Raw genomic sequence first — 19297 nt, 5'->3', positions numbered from 1 at the left:
CTTCTTTCCTTATGTTCTGTTGTTTAATCTGAGAGCTTTAGGTTTGTTTGAATTGCAGAAATAAGGAACCATGCAAAAAGAATCCAGCCACAGACTAGCGTGAGGGGATTGTTGATGGATAGAATAATCATTTGCTTAACAATGATATTGATTATATAGTTTGTCTAGATAACATCAGACAGTTCAGGCGTGACCTTTTCCCTTTTGAGAGGTGGGCTGTAGCCTGTTCTTTCTCAAGGCAGAGATTTATTAAGAGCCTGCGTCGAATATCACCATAAATAGTTGCATTCGCCACAGGGGTGAGAGTCAGAGTTGTTCAGAGTATTGTTCTGTAGCTGGGAGAGGAGAGAAAGGGTTGGGAGTTCGTTAAACTAATTTTAAGGCTGGAAAAAAATATGTTCTTATCGATTCTTATATATTGACATTTGGACTGTATTATCTTTTGGTCAGTTTGTAGAGTTGAATATTATCTTCTCTTGCTGTCATGAAAGTCAGTTATGCACAGGATAATGTCACAGTTTGATCTCTACAGATAAATAAGAAAGGAATTTTTTTTTTCTTTCACTGCAGTCTGAAATGTCTAAAGCAGTGACATATAAAAGGTTTTCATCTAGAAAGTTCAGGGTCTGGAGAAGACCCCAGGTAACTCTCTCAAGTAGAATCTTTGGTATCCCTTCTGTTGCGGTGTCAGAACTAAGTGGAGCAGCGCTGTGCTCTAGGAGAAGACTGAGTTTGTAAAATTAAAAGGGTGTTCTGATACCTGGGATTCCTTGAATCTGTTTGTGACTAGTGCTGAGTTATTTTTCAGCTAACTGATCCTCAAGTCTCTTTTTGCAGGTTTCTGTTTGCTGTTGCCTTCAAATAGCCCCATTACAGGAAACTGTGCATAGTACTTGATCTCCTATTTCAACAATGCAAGGGGGGGTGAATGTTTTCATTTGCAGTAGAGTATGTGTTGATACGTGTAGTGTGTACATGGAGGCAAATGGTCATGTCACTTTGTATTTAATGCATTTACCCTGAAATAGACTGATCTCTTCAAAGTACCTTTTTTCGTTGTTCCTTTACAGGTGTTACCAGTAGCACTGAATGCTCCTGTGGACGTAATCATTTTACATGTGCTGTCAGTGCTTTTGGGGAATGCACGTGCATCCCTGCTCAGTGGCAATGTGATGGAGACAACGATTGTGGGGACCACAGCGATGAAGATGGCTGCAGTAAGAATACCATTCTTCACTTGTGTTTGTGAAAACTGAATGTCTTAACTTTTTCTCTTCAGGTGTTTCTCTGTTTTACCGGCACATCCTAGTTTTTGTATGATAAATGTTTAAGACTGTAGATTACGGACATTCGACTGACGTCAGTACTTGGAGTCTAACAGAGCTCGTCTCCACTGACATAAAGCACACTAAAAACCCAGCTCTGCCTTTTGCAGCTGGCTTTAGGTGGCTGTTGGACATGAATGTTTTAGAGGAGGGACAGAGAGAAGTACCTCTTTTTTTGCCACCCTTGCAAAAGTGCTATCTGGGAACTAAATTATATGGGTTTGCAATAAATATTAATGGAAAATAAATAAGCAGTGTGAAGAAGTCTATTGAGGGGCTCTGCCCTCTTCAGTAACGTTCTAGTTTCTGTCCTGGCTGCCCTGTGAAGGGAGGGAAAGGTAAGCACTGTAGTCAACATTCATTGGTCTTGGGATCTGCTGAGATAAGTTACCTTGCAACTACCGTATATCTGCATGGTGACAGCATCTGTGTAGCTGAGCCCAGCTAGGTGAGAACTGATAAGAAGTGACACTTCTTAGTTTAGCACAATATAGATGACTGGAGAAAACCTCTTTCTCTGGAGCCACAAGTTGCTTTCTTACCTCATCTCTTTGGATTCCAATGCGGTAGAATGGAAGGATGGAAAAAAAGGCCTCATTTTGTGGAACTCCTTTCCTGAAAGTTTCCCTAGAGCTGAAGATTTAAGGCCTCCTGTCAACAAACGTGATTGAGGAATTTATCTTCCTCTGTTGGATATTTCTCTAGCCTTCCCTGGTTTCCACTGTTGACTGCTGTAAGGAGAGGAGCTTTCCTCATCTTTGAAATATTGGAGAATCTCTTAATCCTTATGTGTGGGAGATCTCAACCCAGCTTTGTGAAAATTTGTCTCCTTCTCACTTCTTGTTTCTTATAATTTTGCAAATAGTGAGCAACATGGAAGACCTTTGGTGAAAAATGGGGTTTTGAAAAATAGGTTACCTGCAAACTGAGGTGATCAGTGTTTGGTTTAAAGATGGTCGGTGAAAGGGTTATTGGGCAAGGAAATGATCTTAACTGTAGAAATCAAAAAAAGTGGAAGGAAAACCTGCATGTTTATATCCAGTGAAGAAAAGTGCGAATTTGAGAACATGCCATGCTCAAGAAAGAAGAGATGAGAATCTGGGAACTGAAGAAATAGTATTAAAATCTCAAAAAAGCAGGAGAGAGGAGGCTGTACTCAACTGCACAGGCTGAAAAAGGAGAAGTTGAGCAGAAATAAGGGGTTTGGGGTGGTAAGGCATATCCAATAACTAAACTTGTTTTACTGGCTTCTTATTGAGCACAGAGGAAGTTTGTTGCGGGTTTTTTGTGGGTTTTTTTTTTCGGGTTGTGGGGGAGTTGGTGGGGTTGGTGTTTTTTTGTTTTTTACAGGGGGGGCTGGTGTATTGCTTTGGTTTTTGGGGGCAGGGTGTATTTGTAAGGGGTAGTCGTGCTTCACAAATCTAGTGAAAGATTAGACAAGAGGTACTTGTTGATAAGGTCTACTTTGTACTTCAACAGAATCCACCACCGAAGGTTTTTAAACTAAGCAGGCATGGTAGGACTGGGGGGCAGAGGGGTAAGACCTTCCATAGGAACTATCAGGACATGGTTCAAAGCTAACAAGTTGCTTATTAATACAACATGTACTTAAGATGTGGATCTCCTTGCTACAGAACGTTGATTCTCTGAAATTTCAAACGTTATCAGAAAGCAATCTGACAAGTTTATGGATGTAAAATCCACCAGGGACTGTTAAAGATGAATATGCCACCTCTTGTTTGGGAAATCTTTGTATCACAAATAGAGGTAGATTTTTGTCTTCTGAGGAATGACGTTTACTTGCTTGCTATGTTCTTACACTCTTACCTTGGCATCTGTTGTTGCATCGTGTCTCCCTCCGTGGCCTGGGTGAGAGGAACCTTTTGGTATTGCACAGTAAAGCTATGGTTATGGTGTATCCCTAATAAATTAAGGAAATCTGGCCCATGTGGTTTTGAATGGAAGCTGTGCAAACTAGGGAGTAGTAGTGCACCGTGATCAATCTGCTGATACTTTCAGGCACTGGAGGCTGGGAAGTACACAAAGCAGAGGCAGTTAACTAAGTGTGGCAGAGCATGTAGGAACTGGGTTTAACTTCTGCCTTCTTTAATTTACAGTTTCTAACAAGGCAAAGGGAGGAATAAGACTGAAGCAAAGGGAACTGTCTAGAAAACAGCGTAAGATGGGAATGTTTAAACATCTCATTCAGAATACGACTTGTGCTGTAGGTCTCTGCAATTTAGTGAGAGAAATAAGCTAACATGTACAGAGAAGGACAGTAGATTCGACAAGATGGGAGGGCAGATAAAGAGCTGCATTTATACAGAGTAGAAAAGTGACTCAAGGGGAAGGACTAGAGCTGCCTTTTTTAAGTATTGCATCGTAGTAGAATAAATACAAGGAGGAGAACTTTTTCAGCTGACAGCCAGAAGTATTGTGCAATTCAGTGGAAAGAAGAAAGCAAAAATAAAAGTTAAGCAATGAGTCTAAGGACTCTATAGAAATGTTAAATGCATGGCTTCAGCACACAAATGCGAGGTTGCAGTGGAGGGGCCCTAGGAGCACTTATTCCATTAAGCCTGCTGAATCTTGTTCTGAGTAGCTGCTCATTAGGAGTCCAGGTATGTGATATTATTGGTAGCTTCTAAGAACTAGATCAGCTCCACAGTGTAGATTCGTGGTAGTTGTCTGTGCCATTTCCTATCTTGCGTAGTCATTACAGCACTGAAACGTTTTGCTAGAGCAGATTGCTTGCTGAATCCCTCTCTCTTGCTTGGCATACAGGAGCCTTGTGAAGGTGGGGTTAACTTTCCATTTGATCTGTTTATTGACTGTGCCAAGCATAAAGAAGGCAGCAGGGAATGCAAGAGCAGGGGTGGTGTGTGAGCCCCTTGGAATAGCAACTCGAACTTTAAATCAATTCAAGCTTCTCATAAATCAGCACTGAGGCTCGCACATAGTACATGAGAATGGTCAGTTCACAGATTTCTTTCCTTCCCTGGACATGTATCTGTGATGTGCATGCAGTGTTCTGGTTGGAGTGAAATTTTGGACAACTTCTGTGTTTTGAACTTGATTTTTTTTTTTTTTTATTTATTGACTTTTACCAAGTCTGAAATTGGTGATTTCTTTTTAATACAAATATTGAGCTGTAGGTTGGGGTTGTCCTGATGAAGTCATCCTACAAGGCCTGGATATATTAAAGGCCCGGTTAAAAAATTAGTGAGATTCCTCAAAAGCCATGTGACTAGTCTTCATTTTTGGGTTAGCACAGTGGTTTGTTCTGACTCATAAATCTTAAATCTGTGCAACCACTTATATGGACTCTTCCGTGATGCTAAAGCTGTCATGATTCTCTTTCAGCAATGTATGGAAGTACAGTTATGAGTTTTAAAGAAAGTAATTATAACATCATCAAGTAGATGTCTCTGATCTGAAGAGTGAACATAAGTGATTGCAAGGAATCACACATTTCCACTGGTCTGCTGCAAGCTAGTTTTACAGAGTTACAGAATTTTCTTTTTTCTCCTGTGAGTGTCCTAACTTTCCAGAGAAATAAAGCTGCAACCATGCTTGTTTTAAGGTCTACTTTTCCTTCAGTGTATCAGCTCATATGTATGCTGTAAGCCAATACAACGACAAGAATGAGTTCTTGAGAGTTGTGTCTGCTTCCTTGGGATGGGAAGGGGAGAGGAGAATGGGAAGACATTGGACTGCTGGACTCCTAATAAAGAAAGAGTGAAACCTGGGGTGGGGGGAAAGGTGAAAATTACTTTAGCAAGAAAAGATTCAATCTTGCATCTATGTGTCTATATAGCACTGTATATGCTTGAGTTTATATGTATGTACTTGATTGGAGTTTACTAAATAAATAAAAAAGGCAAGATACTTGGTGGAAGAAAGGAGTTGTAGCTATGAAAACCAAGAGCAGACACAGGGAACACTTCTTCCTTTTGGGAGAGATTTTAAGTATTGAGATAAATTCTTAAAATGTGGTGTGTGTTGGTGTTTTGTTCTTGTTTTTTTTTTTTAAAGGTTCTGTTACAAACTATAAAACACATTCCCACTTTTTGAGTCAGTTGCACTAAGTTTTTCCTCAACTGTTACCCTTTCTGCACACCTCATCCATTTTCTACTTGTATTGCTGTCCTCAGAATGTCTGCCTCTCATAGGTCTTTTCACACCATTTTGGGGAAAGCCCTGCCTATGCTTACCTGGCTCTGACAGGAACTGTTTTTCTTGCAAATCTGAAGCCCTGCTGTGATGGGAGCCAATTATTCCGTGACATGTTTGCTTCCTGCTCTGGATCATGTTTACAAGCCAGAGTGCTGTAGTAATAATAGTAATAAGCAACCTCCCAGCTGTCATGCCAGCTTCATAGACTTTCTCTGGTGTCAGCTCTCTGGCTTGCTGACAGGGTCTGGCTTGGAAGCCCTTGCTACATATGCACAGAGTAGCTCAGCTGCCTTCCTGCCTTGTGCCAACAGAGACTGCTTTGGACTGTCCCTAACGAAAGCTGCATGCAAGTGGAGGAATGGTTTTCATTCTGCCCTCCTGCATGCGCTTTGAAGTCCAGCATGGTGTGAATGAGCCTTGCTTCCTGTGGCAAGGGTGAAAGGACAACTGAGTAAACTTGGCCCGAGGATTGATAAATAGTTCTGTTTCTCATAAGATATGCCAAATCTCCTCGTAACCATCCCCCAATAGAGCCGCCTTACTCTGAATTTTGGATCTCTATCATACCTAATCAGCTTGTAAATATGTAGCTCCTTGGGATACAGACTTGCTTGCTTTGTTCTGTGCACTGTTCTACAATACTTTTTCATTTAAAGGGACTGAAGAAGAGTTTAATCCTTTTACCTTAGAGCTTACTGAAAGCGGTCTGTTGTTCCCCTTTCATTGAGAAATTTAGGCAGTTCCTGTTGAGCTACAACTCATTCAAGCTCAGGAGAGGGTCTCTTCCTTGCCAGGAACAGGGCTATCAGTATAGCCTGCTTATCAGGCTTACAACATTTTTTTGAGGTGATGCGAGGATAGAAATCTCACAGGTCTTTTACTAAAATTAATGGAAACTTTAAAATAATCGTCTTCCCTCTGCCCTTCACTTAATCACCAGTCTTGAGCTCAGATGCAAGAGGACAGGTGAAGCTTCACTTCTGAACTTAAAATTTTAGTAATTAGGAACTGTTTGACAAGAGTTCATGTTTCTCTTGAAAATACGCCAGTTCTGTATTTGGAACCATATTTTGTCACTTTATTGGGCTTGGAGTATGTGTGTTTCCTTTAAAAGGCATCAGAATTAATACAGTGCCCCCTCGGGCAGAGCGCTTGTGATCAAAGGCCTGTGAAAGATTGGGTGCCGATACTCTTTTTACAGGTTTTTTTTTTCCTTTTTTTTTTAGTTTTGACCAACAACAACCTTAAATACAGTTCAGCAGTGCCATTGGAAACATTTTATGTTATTCTGGAACTAGATTTTCCAAAATGTAGCTAGTAAAATGTAGTGTCTCCTATTTCTTCCCAAGAGTGGACTAACATCCCTTATTCTTGTTTCTGGACTATTTGCCCACTGTGCTACAGATCTCAGCAAAAAGATCTGTGTTTGTGTGTGTGTATGTATGCGCTCATACACATGCATTAGTGTGGACATACCTGGCAGTCAGGCTGCAGTTGTATTCAATGTAGATAGCATGATTTTATTTTTTTTTTTAGCTTGTATTTATTTTTTAAATTAACTTCACATTCTTCACATGATCAAGAGTTTGTCTAATTAAACAAGCAGTATTGTTCAAACTGCTGCGCTCCAGAGCTCTGAACACCAGTTACTCGCTGTCCTTGGGTGCAAAGCAACCTGCTCACTGCAAGCAACAGGGATAAAGTGCTCAAAGGACAGTAGGTCGTGATTCAGTTTGCGTTTCACCTTATAAACTTCCCTTTTCCCCCACCCTCCCCCTTCCCCTCCTGCTCGGCCATAAAAGAGCGCCCTGTGTAATAGGAGTTGGGAGAGGGGGAGGAATAGCAGGCTTACGATAGACCTAGCTTTGCTGAAACCTTGGATGATGTCCAGGGTGACCATACAGAGGGATGAGCTCAGGGAAATTGTTAGAAGTTCAAAGGCCTTTTTGTGTTGCTCGCTGTCAGTTGACAGATGTGCTCTCTTGGGCTGTCGCTGCTCAGCCTAGCTCTTTCCCCAGCTCCCCTTCGTCGGCCTTGTTCCCCATCCTGCATCTCCGCTCTGCCTGTGGAGGCGGGTTAGTCCCTGTCCGTCTGGGCATTTGTCTGTTTTCAACTCGATCCAAAGACTTGCCTTTGCTCCTCTCTTCTAGGAAAACACTTTCTTTGCACAGATATGGAGAGATCAAGCTGGAATTGAGCAGGGGAGGGGGGATGAGGTTTAGCTGTGTTTACTGTTGCATTACCTAATCCTGCTATAAGTAGTGGTGAAAGCATGTTAGTGCAATCTATGATTACTTTGTCATCAGTGGAAACAGTGCCTATGAAGGACTTGCAGCTTTCTTAAGAAGTAATAAATATCCCTCATTTTACAGGTTGGGGAAATGGGGCTAAAAAGACAGAACTGTTCCATGGTCATGGAAGCATCAGTATCAATCTGGGAAGAGAATAAAGGGTTTTTGTTTCTAGTCTTCTAGATACTAATCCCGTTTGTCTAGAGAGGTCTTACTCCATCTCTGTCAGCAAAAGAAGTTCTTACTGCTTCATTTGTATTGCTATGTACTCTTCTTCAGACCATTGTCAGAAGAACATGGAAGTGTGGCTTTTAAAATGAGTTAAGGCAATAAAATGTGCTTACCAAATTGTATAGCTGTTCCGTGATGTCAGGACAAAATATAGGGGAGGTTGTTTGAATGTCCTAAGTTTGACCTCTTAACTTTCGAATTTCCTCTTAACTTTGAATTTCCAAACACTTGGGATATATTTACAACAATACTAAACATTAACTCTGGGCTAGTGGTATGCCCTCAGCTTTAACTGCATAGGAATAAAACTCATCAAAATATGAAGTAATAAATGACTAACAGAAGGGCTGAATAATAACAACCCTAGAGCAAAGGACTGTAGGGTGGAACTGAAGCCTGGTGTGTTTAGAATGAATAGAAGGAAACGAAGGAATGTTTCTGTGTAGGCAGTTTGCTTTTTAATGGGGAGAAGGGATCATGGATTGGGAAGGCAGAGCTGGGAAGAGGGGGTTAGGAAGAGACTGCTCCCATGTGAAAGCCGCTGCTGGAATCTCATGCGTTTTCCTTTGAACCATCTGTTTGTGACCATTATTGGATTCAGGTTACGAGTTTACGTGGGTCTCTGCCCTGATCCCATTGGCAGTTCTTCTGCTCTATGAGACATCGGCTTTCATTCATTAGTGGTGTTTTTTTTGTCTTAAGTGGGTTTGTGTTTTTTCTTCCTCCTGTAAAGGAGAGCTCATGTAGAAGGGGATTTATCTCCCCCCTGATGTTGTCTGGGCTGGCACACACTTGTGGTCTGCTGGGGTGGGAATTAGGTCTTCCTTTGTATGTGGCAGTTTGTGTTTCGCCCTCTTCCCCCTGCACCCCTTCCCCTGTGCTTGAAGCTCAATTTTTATATTTAGGAGGAGTATGAAATTGGCTGAACTGCTCCCTGTAGGGGTGGAATTTCATTTTGTTTTGTTACCTTATGAAGGGATGCAGCAGTTCAGTGGGATAATGGTATCAGCTCTGAACCAGCGCTAATGGCCTAACCCTCTGGGAGCCTGAAGAATTCTCCCCTGGAGAGTCAGCATGCAAATTCCCTTCCAGGCGGCTCCTGTGCAGTCCTTTGGTGATTAGTCACGCTGGGATCGGGGGAGAGCAGACAGAAAAGCATATGTTGGGGGGATGGTCTCAGTCCTGAAACTGCAGCTGAGGCCAGGGAAGGTTTGCTCAGCATGCAACGTATGGAGGTTGTGCTTGGGGGAGAGAGGGTTGATCTATGGAACTGGCCCTTCGAATCCAAAAATCTGTCTTGGTTTTGTTTGGAAGCAGAGTTTGGGGATGAGAGTGTTTTCCCCTTCTGACTGCTCTGGGGAAGAAGGGGAAGCTCCCTTTCCGTTTTGATGCAGCAGCACAGGGGTGCTCAGAGAAATTGCAACGTAAGGGTCAGCCATTGGAAGACGAGGGTGCTGCCAAATCCGAAAATACAGATTTGTATGCTTCCCTCTTCTTCATACCTCTCTGGGGCCTAGAAGTGGCTGGATCTGACCTGGACATATATCTGTATGGGGTATTATGGACATGATAGGAAAAACCTTTTCTCGAGGGACAGTACCAGATTCTGTATTTTATCACCTAGTGCAGGGTTCAGCGTTGAAAGCAGTGACATCTGCAGTGATGTCCTCTCAGATACAGAGATGCCCACGCCTGCCATAGTGCAGGAATGGCTGAGAAGATGGTCTGAATTTGTGGTTAGGAAAAGAGATGCTAGAGCAAATCTGAATTTAACTGTACTAGTGTATTCTTAGGGTGAGAGGCTTTTAGGACAGGCCCTTGGTACGAAATGTTGGAGGACTTGGTATAGAGAGCTGTGAATGATTCTGTATAGTATAAATCCATGCTGCTTTCACAGGACATTGGCAGCAGTCCTGGGCCAAGGGGAAATGGAGGGTTGAGGAAGCCGGAAAAGCTGAAAATGTGACTATTTGCTCTCCTTGTTAAATCTTCCTCTGTGTGTGTGGCTGCTGTCTTCACCTTCTTCTTTTACTCACCCCCTTCCCCCTTGTGCTCCCACCTCCAGCATAGGGTTGGCAGGGGAAGAAGTATCAGTATAGCAGAAGAGGGCTGGCCTGCCTGATGACAGATGGGAGATGCTGTCTGCAAGCTGGGCTGGGATGAAAGGGTTTCAGGCGCTAGGCTCTCCAGCTCTCGCCCATTTGCATCGCTGAGCTAACCTTGTTCTTTGGAGAACACACCTGTCAGGAACAGTCTCGTGCAGCTTTGTGCAGCCCCTTCCCTACCACAGCTGGCAGCACTTAAAAGCATGAACCTCCTGGGGTTGAGTGTTCCTCTCATCTGTGGGGGGAAGGACAGGGCTGATGCTCCCCCTTGAATTCCAGCTTTGTGGCTCTAGGCCTCTTTGAACATTGTGGATTTGTGGTTCCACGCCATTGCCAGCAGACTCCTGTGTAGGCAAGTGTCATCCCATGTCTGCCCCCTTCCTCCATCCCTTCTGGAGACCTCTAGCAGGGTTTGGACTCTGTTGCCCATACCAGAGGCACAGTGAATTATCCCCAGCAGTGGATTTCTGCCTCTAAGCTTCTCCCTGCAGGTTTGTTAAACAAAAATGCTGGCACAAGTCCCTGTGCTGGAACACACACTGTAGCGTGTACCTTGCGAAGTCTTGTTCCCAAAAACATTGCTTCTGACAGCATTCACTCTAAAGAACTTGCTGTGTAATAGAAACAGGATGGACTGCACTGAGAAGCATGCAGGAACAACGTTGATAATATAATTTTGCTTCTTATAAAACAAGTGCAGTTATGGGAGGACAGCAGGCTCGGGGATGAAAGAGAAAAAAGGAACTCAGTGGGGGAATTGTGGCAGCTACTTTATTGTGGAAAGGTCAGTGCTTCTCTGGGGAGGAGAGACTGCCAAGCTACAGACCTACCCTGGCCCCCCATCTGAGCGACAGCTCTTCCTCATGACTTTAAAATTTATGTCTTTAGCTTCGAAGAGGTGTAGCCCTCCTCCCTCGGGAGGGAAGGAACTCTGCTTTCAGGAAGGAAGCTGGCTGCAGCTCCATGATGTGTTTCTTTGCTGTTGCAGTGCTGCCCACTTGCTCCCCCTTGGACTTCCACTGCGACAACGGGAAGTGTATCCGCCGGTCCTGGGTCTGCGATGGAGACAATGACTGTGAGGATGACTCTGATGAACAGGACTGCCGTAAGTTGCCTCTCTGAGGGGAGAGGGTGGGTGCAGTGCCTGCCTGCCATGGCTGGGGAAAGTTGACTCTTTTTATTACAGGAATGTAAGAGTTTATCCACTGAATCAGACCTTTGGCTTGTAATAAGATATATCCTGCCTCTGACAGAGGTGTGTACCTGATGTCCATAAGCCGTGCTGCCTTGGCACCTGGCTTGCTGTTCAGCTGTGTGTCCTGGGGGAGGGGATGCTTCCCCATCCAGCTGGAGAACCGTTTATGCCCTGCAGCCTTGCTAGTTAATGTCCCATGAAGCACTTCCCTGAGCTGAGCTCTTCATGTCCTCCCCTGTTTGTGGAAACACCTAACCCCTGCCAAATCCTACTGAACTGCCTGTCTGGCTGACTTCCTGTGGCCTCAGGTTCCACTGTCTGACTTTTCTGCTGTGCCGGGCTGTCCCCAGCATCCTCTCCCTTCAAACAGAGCTCCCTGAGGAGAGGGAGGTGCTATTGGGGATGCTGCCCACACAGAAACCGATTACTCTGAAAGCTGACTGTCTGCTGCCATGTGAGGTGGCATCTTCAAAAGGGCTGCCATGGCAGGCTGCTGGCTGTGGGCGCTGCCGTTATGCTTCTAAAGATTATTAGAATGAGGGAATTTTGCTTGAGTCTGAGTTCAGCCCCCACCTTTCCCCTTTGTGTTGAGGGCAAGGGCTACTTGTGGTTGCCTTCCATTAGCAAAAGGTGTTTAGGGATACAGCTCTCCTTTTCTGTAAAAATCAGTAGGGTCCCTACTTGGTAGTATGTGCCAGAGAACCAGTTTGTTACGTAGCACTGGACCTTCAGCTTCTCTGAAACTGCGCTGGTTGCTAGGGCTGGCGTTGGGCTGCAGTTAGGAGCAGAGCTATTTTGCTGTCTGAGATAGTTGCAGCTGCTTAATAAACAGCCCTTGAATTCTACAAAAGTTGTATGCATGGTGCTCCAGGGTGGCTTGCTGAAGGAACCACGTCTCAAGAAATGCAAAAATAAAGCTCTTGGCTGTAAAGTATTCTGTGTCCAATATTTGCATGGAAATGAATTCACTTTTTGATCAGTATGTCCCTGATCTTTGCCTGCCCTTTTGGGCAAAGGGCTGGGAAGTTCAGAGGTTTGACATGTGTGATGCTCTGGATCGCAGAACAAAGCTCAGTTTTCCAGTCTCTATTCAAAACTTTTCATGAAAGAAAAGGTATATATAGGTCTGGGTCTGTTTGGTCTTCTGTTTGTCGGAAAAAGTTGGAATGCCCTCATATCTAAGACAACAATGGAGAAGGGCGTGATCAAAAGATTTGGAAACTAATGAAAGGAGGAAGGCAAGGTTCTGTGAGCAAGAGACTCCTAGGGGGTTGTTCAGACTAGCACACAATCATAGGAGAGTTTCTGTTGGATTGAGGTCCTCGAGTGTTAATTTTGCAGTCCCTTTCCTTTCCTCACTGGTCTGCAGACAAGCTTCCGTAGAAGGACTGGCAGAGAGGGTGGAATGGGGCTGCAAATACTGAGGCGTTCAGAAGAGGAAGTTTAGATTTTCTCTCTCCCTTTTCAATGAACATTTCCTTTCCTTTGAAGGTAGCTTTGGCATTGTTGTGAAAAGAAGGTGGAGATACAATTTTACCAGCAATTATTTGTTAGATAATGATAGGACCTTTTAATTCCTTTAAAGAGAGGCCTGGATTGCCTTTTTTCTGTGCTGGCATCTCTTGAGCCTGGCTTGGAGCTGTGGTACAATATCAACATAGGGTGGTTGGCTCCATCTCTCTGTTCCAGAGAGTTCCTCCAGCTGCATTTCCTCCAACCCACGTTCTCAAGTTTTAGTCTGCTGTACTATTGACTTGTGGATGGAGTGGAAGAGAGACACCCAAAAAATCTCACAAGGGCCCCTCCTGGTATTATTAGGGGAAGGGAAATCAGCTGTCCCAACATTGTGGTGTCCTTGGAAGACGATGTTGCTCAGTTTGTAACATTTGGTGTTCGCAAGGTAAAACTTCTTGCCTTGCTTTGCCTTCACCTTGTCTCCGTTGTGTCCCTGCAGCTCCACGGGAGTGTGAGGAAGATGAGTTCTCATGTCAGAATGGATACTGCATCCGCAGCCTGTGGCACTGTGATGGCGATAACGACTGTGGCGACAATAGCGATGAGCAGTGTGGTGAGTAGGGTGGCCCTACAAATACCACCTTGCTAGTGCTTTAAAAGGAATTGCACAGGAATTGCTGGGCTTGTGGGATATTCCATTCCTAGGGCTGGCTGCTTGGGATCTCAGGCTGAGTGGCTTACCTGCCAGGCAAAAGTCACTTGAGACCTGTTATTCCTTGACATGAAGTCCTGTGGATTCCTACTGAATCTAGCAATTCTGTGTCAGTTAAATGAACAATGATGGCTTTGCTCAGGCGCTGCATGACATGCGCACAAACAGTGTAATGAGAAATCTTGTTTGTGGGTGCCCTAGGAGCTTCAGGAGCATGATGCGGTTTTTTCCTGGGTACTCTGAGAAAAGCCAAGGCTTTGTTTGCATTGCTGTCTCTGCAGATATGAGAAAATGCTCAGAGAAGGAGTTTCGTTGCAGTGACGGTAGCTGCATAGCCGAGCACTGGTTCTGTGATGGTGACACAGACTGTAAGGATGGCTCAGATGAAGAGAATTGCCGTAAGTGCTTTCCTTGCTTTTTAACCACAGGAAATAGTCCTTTGGACCTGCTCCTGTCTTGGGGTTTGGCATGTTTTCTGCAGCAGAGATCAAAAACAAGTTAGTCCTGCCTGTACTGTCAGTTATGCTGCCTTCTGTTGCCTACCCCAGAGGGCACAAGAGGATGCTGTATCTCTTGCGTTACCTCACAGGCATACTTCATTGGTGCCTGGCTGCTTTTCTGTTCATTCCTATGGCTGCCTGACCTTGAGTCAGAGCGGGAAGCTTATGCTTCACTGAATATAGCTCCATATAAGCTTGTAGGAGTTGGAGGGCAGGGGGAAGGGGAGAAAACTATTCCCTTCTTTTTCCTCTTGTCTGATTTCTGCATGAAATTTCTGAGGGGTCTGCCCACTGACAGCATCCTCAGAGGCTGCGTGTCCCCAGCTGGCACACTGCAGGGGCTGCCTGCCTGACCAACCACTCGGATGCTTTATGCAGGACATCATCTGAAAAGGGCCGGTAGGACAAGTTAGCTGGAAGCTGATTTGAATGATGGGGAACAGGGGCCGTGAGAGCCCACAACAGTTGTTTTCTCCTCCACCTTCACAGGCTTGTGGCAATTGGGACAGGGGTCTATTATGTCCCTTCCTAACCCCCACCGTCTCTCTCCCGTGTCTGTGAGTGCTGTTGGTGTCTGTGGAAGTTGCAGTGGTCCCTTCCCCCACTCTGCTCTCAAAGGCATTTTGCAAAATTTGTTCTAGATAGCAGGAAACTTCAAAAGGCTCTGGGAGGGGGATCAGGGCCGCCAGCTCCTGAAGGGCAGGGGGAGTGGATGCATGGGGGAGTAGTCTTTTATCTCTCCAGATAATGAGAGTTGGCAGGGAGCCAGGGGCTGCAAACATTTCTAAGCGAGGAAAGGGCTCTAAGAGGAAGCCACCCTCTCTCCCTCTCCTTTCCCCCTCTTCCTTTTTCGTTCCCTTGCCTGTTGCTTCCCGTCAGGCCATGAATAGGCCCTGGGGAAGGGAGAGGAGATGTTTCAACCTTGCATCCTATGGGAGTGGAGGGGCATCCAGTACTGGTGCCCCTGATTCTCTGAGCTGGAACACTTCTCCAGTCTTGGCTGGCAGTTGTCTTGATAAGGTGTTTTAAGTAACTCACTGAGAAGCCCAGTTTTGCTACCTCCCATTCTCTTATCTTCCTCCATGTGGTTGTCATCTTTTCCCTATCTCCAGTTCTGCTTGTCATTTATCTGGGACAAGGTGGGACTACACTGTTCTTTTTTGTTTGTTTTTCATTTTTTTGTGTGTGTCTCTTTTGGAGGTGTGTGTGTTATAATTGAATCGCACTAGGTGAGAATCTAAGTCACTGACTTAATGTTTTCCTCAAGGAGACTAAACACTCCTTCAGGCTCCTTTGATGAGGCACAAGTTAACACACATTTTAGTATCCAGCCACTGGATACTCAGCGAATTAAAGCTCGTACTGCATGCCTGCATGCTGTGCCCACTACTTCAGGTTGAAGAGGCAGGCATAGTTCACTTCACAGACTGTCTGTCTTTTCCCTTTTGTTTAATGGATTTATTTTCAGAGCTCCTCATTTGGAGGACTCATATGCCTGAAACATGCAGTTCATTCTCTGGACAGTATGAGAAGAGGCGTCAGATTCTGTTGTGTGGGACTCAAGATGTTTTTCATCCCTTCTCACATAGTGTACTGTTGAGCAGAGAACAGTGGACAAATCCTTGACTATAAGCTTGTTGGGCTTTTCCCAGGGTCATGTGTCTGGCAGTGCTCCTTAATGATAAGGCACAGTTTGTTTTGGTGACAGCTTTAGAGGAAAGGGAGGGAGGAAATCCTCAAAGGTCAGGTGCAGACCTGAGCACCTTGCTGCTTGCTTGCTTCCTTTGGTCTTCAACTGCTTATTTTTGTGAAAATTTTAAAGGACGCATTCCATACTTTAGCCTTGCATTCTGACATGCCTCAATCCTTAATATAGAGCTACCCCAAAAGGTATCTTTATTTTTCCATCTGTTTTTGTACCTATCTTTTTCAGGCTTAATAAACAATTTTAACACTTTCTGGAGGGCCTAAAACATAGCGTCTCAAGCATATGTCAGAAGGTGTGACACTCTTGGATCCTTTTTTTTGCTTTCCCATCAACCCTTCATTCTTCATAGCTGTTTCCTTCTCTAGAAATTAATGACACTTATAAAGTTTGTGTTTATAGACTAACATCCTATGTAATTTTTAAAAAAATTATTATTATTCGTGGATTGTCTGTATGGACGTCTTTATATATAGCTTTAACCTGCCCCTCAGTGAAGCTCAAACAGCATTCAAGTTCCTCTCAGTAATACAAGTCATGCAGAGATATGTAACAGCATTTAGTAATTTCCAACACCTTTGCATTGAATACTTGCTAGTCCATTACTAGACCGAGAAAGCTGTATCTAAACTGGATTGTGCCCTGTCACCTCAGGCATTTTTTTTTTATTCCCTTGTTAGCATCAGATGTTCCAGCTGCCACCTGCAGCTTGGAGGAGTTCCAGTGTGCATATGGACGCTGCATCTTGGACATCTACCACTGTGATGGCGACGACGACTGTGGGGACTGGTCTGATGAATCTGACTGCTGTAAGTTAGTGCAGGGTGATATACTGGTCCAAGCATCTGGCTTGCAAACCTAAATGGATTTTGCATTTGATGGAGACAGGTTGCAGTGTGGACAGCAATCTAATTTTTCCCACATAAGCTGGCTCTTTTGTTTGTTTGTTTGTTTTTTAACTTGGGAAAGTGATGGGAGTCACTGTGTAGTCAGCGCACTTCTGCGTCCAGAAACTAAGGCAGTTTCCAGAAGGAGTCTATTCAGTTCCACAATAGTGGAGTGTAAGGGTGATGGCATTTGGGGGGTGTTACATTGGTTTGAGTTTGCTCTTTATATTCTTTACCATCTCTGCAGCATCTCACCAGCCATGTCGCTCTGGAGAGTTCATGTGCAACAGCGGCTTGTGCATTAACGCTGGCTGGAGGTGTGATGGAGACTTCGACTGTGATGACCAGTCAGATGAGAGGAACTGCAGTGAGTGCTGGGAACTGGTGGAAGCATTCGGTTTCTGCGGAGCAAAAGAGTGTTTGGGACTGTTAGCTTTGGAATTGAGTGTCTTCTGATCCTTGTCCTGCTTGCTCATCTAATGTTCTTTTTCTGGTCCCTCAGCTACATCTATGTGCACAGCTGACCAGTTCCGCTGTAAATCAGGGCGCTGCGTCCGTCTGTCCTGGCGTTGTGATGGGGAAGATGACTGCTCTGACAATAGTGATGAGGAGAACTGTGAGAACACAGGTAATGTTTCCATCATGGAGGTAATATGTAGTGAAGTCTCTTTTGGATTGCTTCACTGATTTCAGCCTAGAGTTTCCATCCTTGCCAAAGAATGGGATCTATAGGCTATCTTATGTGCTTGCAGACAGGTGCAGGTCTGTGTGCTTAACTTAAGTCATGGCGTTTCCTGGTCAGATATCAGATCCCTGTATCTTCCTATCTCTATGAATTACCACAGAGCTCAGAGGTGATTCCATTCAGACTGGAAAACATTAATAGTGTGCAAAGTTGCTATCTTTGTCAAGTGGACTACGTCTAGCTCATGCCTTCTAGATAGTTCTGGTTAGCTTTCATGTTGCCTTGTGAAATTGCCAAGCAATTCTAGCAGGCAGTGGAAATCAAAAAGGGCATTTTCTGGAAGTGAACAATGAAGCCTTTCTTTTAGAGGTTAAGGGTGTCAGCTTCCCCCTTAGATATTTGCTCAGGAGCCTGTCTTTCGCTTTCTAGTAATCATTTCACATATAGGTATTATTTCATATAATAGTGATTATGGAGAAGAGGAGGGTTTCAACAGACCTTATGTGTTATGGTAGGATTCAAGGAATATCTAGAATCTTCTATTTTCCTTAAAACTTTCAGGATATCTGTAGGCCTTGTTGAGGAATAGCGTGTACTGGTCCATGAATTCACCCCAGTGAGTGGAGCCCAGCTGTGCATACTGACCCTTCTGGATCAGTGTATTTTAAACAGTGGGTTTAGGCATAGAATGCCAGGTTGGAAGGGACCTCAAGGATCATCTGGTCCAACCTTTCTTGGCAAAAGCACAGTCTAGACAAGATGGCCCAGCACACTGTCCAGCTGAATCTTAAAAGTGTCCGATGTTGGGGAAGCCACCACTTCCCCGGAGTGATTTTTGCAATGGCTGATTGTTTTCATTGTGAAAAATTGTCCTCTCATGTCCAATCAGAATCTCCCCAGGAGTAACTTGTACCCATTACTCCTTGTCTTTTCAGTGTAAAAAAAAGGGAGTCTCCATCTTCTTTGTACCCATCCTTTACATACTGGAACATGGTGATGAAGTCTCCCCTAAGCCATCTTTTCTCAAGGCTGAACAAACTCAGTTCTTTCAGCCTTTTATCATGTGGCAGGCTTCTGAGTCCTTTGGTGTCCTTTCGCTAGACCCTCTTCAGCCTGTCCACATCTTTTTTGTATAGCGGGGACCAAAACTGAACATAGTATTCCAGTTGTGGCCTGACAAGTGCTGAGTAGAGTGGGATAATGACTTCTTTATGTCTACTGGTGATGCCCTTGATGATGCATCCTGTTGGCTTTCTTTGCCTGAGCAGCACAGCGTTCACTCATATTGAGCTTGTTGTCCACCAGGACCCCTAGGTCCCTTTCTACAGAGCTGCTCCCCAGCCAGGAAGATCCCAGCCTGTGCTGCCCTCCTGGATTATGTTTTCCCAGGTGCAAGACCTTATACTTGTCCTTATTGAACTTCATAAAGTTCTTGTTAGCCCACTCTTCCCCAGCCTATCCAGGTCTTCCTGCAAGGTGACTCTCCCTTCCAAAGTGTCCCCTTCCCCACTCAGTTTGGTGTCATCAGCAGAATTCATCAGGGTACACTTGATCCCATCATCCAGATCACTTATGAGATACTAAGTAGCGTTGGGACCAGTATTGATCCCTGGGGGACCCAACTTGTGACAGGCTGCCAGTTTGAAAAGGAGCCATTTACCACCACCCTCTGGGTGCAGCCTGTCGGCCAGCTCCCCACCCACCGCATAGACCACTTGTCTAGACTGTAACGCATCAGTTTATCTAGGAGGAGGCTGTGGGGAACCGTTGAAAGCCTTGGAGCAATCCTGGTAGACAATGTCCACCACTCGCCCCACATCAGCCAAGTGGGTTACTTTGTCATAGAAGGCAATTAGGTTTCTCCATGTAATTCCTGTATAAGGATTACATAGAATAAAAGGTATTTGTGAAACTGTACCCCTTGTTTGGGCCTGTTGAGGAGGGAAGAGTGGGTGTTCTACAAGGACAGCTGAGCTCAGAGGACCTGGAGAGGCACACTTTGTAGCCATTTGAGAGCAGCTGCTATGGAT

At 44.6% G+C, this 19297-nt stretch overlaps 1 protein-coding gene across 3 annotated transcripts in view; it reads left to right on the top strand.

Annotated features, from left to right (window-relative positions):
• Positions 1-19297, top strand: part of LRP4 (LDL receptor related protein 4) — an 83923-nt gene that overhangs the window by 39400 nt on the left and 25226 nt on the right. For all 3 annotated transcript variants that reach the window (XM_054197947.1, XM_054197946.1, XM_054197948.1), the window contains exons 2-8: positions 1071-1217; positions 11117-11233; positions 13278-13391; positions 13772-13888; positions 16376-16504; positions 16830-16949; positions 17085-17210. In XM_054197947.1, the coding sequence (XP_054053922.1) occupies positions 1071-1217; positions 11117-11233; positions 13278-13391; positions 13772-13888; positions 16376-16504; positions 16830-16949; positions 17085-17210 (870 nt within the window). The remainder of the gene's footprint in view (positions 1-1070; positions 1218-11116; positions 11234-13277; positions 13392-13771; positions 13889-16375; positions 16505-16829; positions 16950-17084; positions 17211-19297) is intronic.

The sequence above is a fragment of the Rissa tridactyla genome, chromosome 4, assembly GCF_028500815.1.
Source record: "Rissa tridactyla isolate bRisTri1 chromosome 4, bRisTri1.patW.cur.20221130, whole genome shotgun sequence".
In the NCBI taxonomy this organism is placed as follows: Eukaryota; Metazoa; Chordata; class Aves; order Charadriiformes; family Laridae; genus Rissa; species Rissa tridactyla.
Note: the sequence above shows the minus strand (reverse complement) of the source record. Positions and strands in the feature narration are given on the sequence as shown.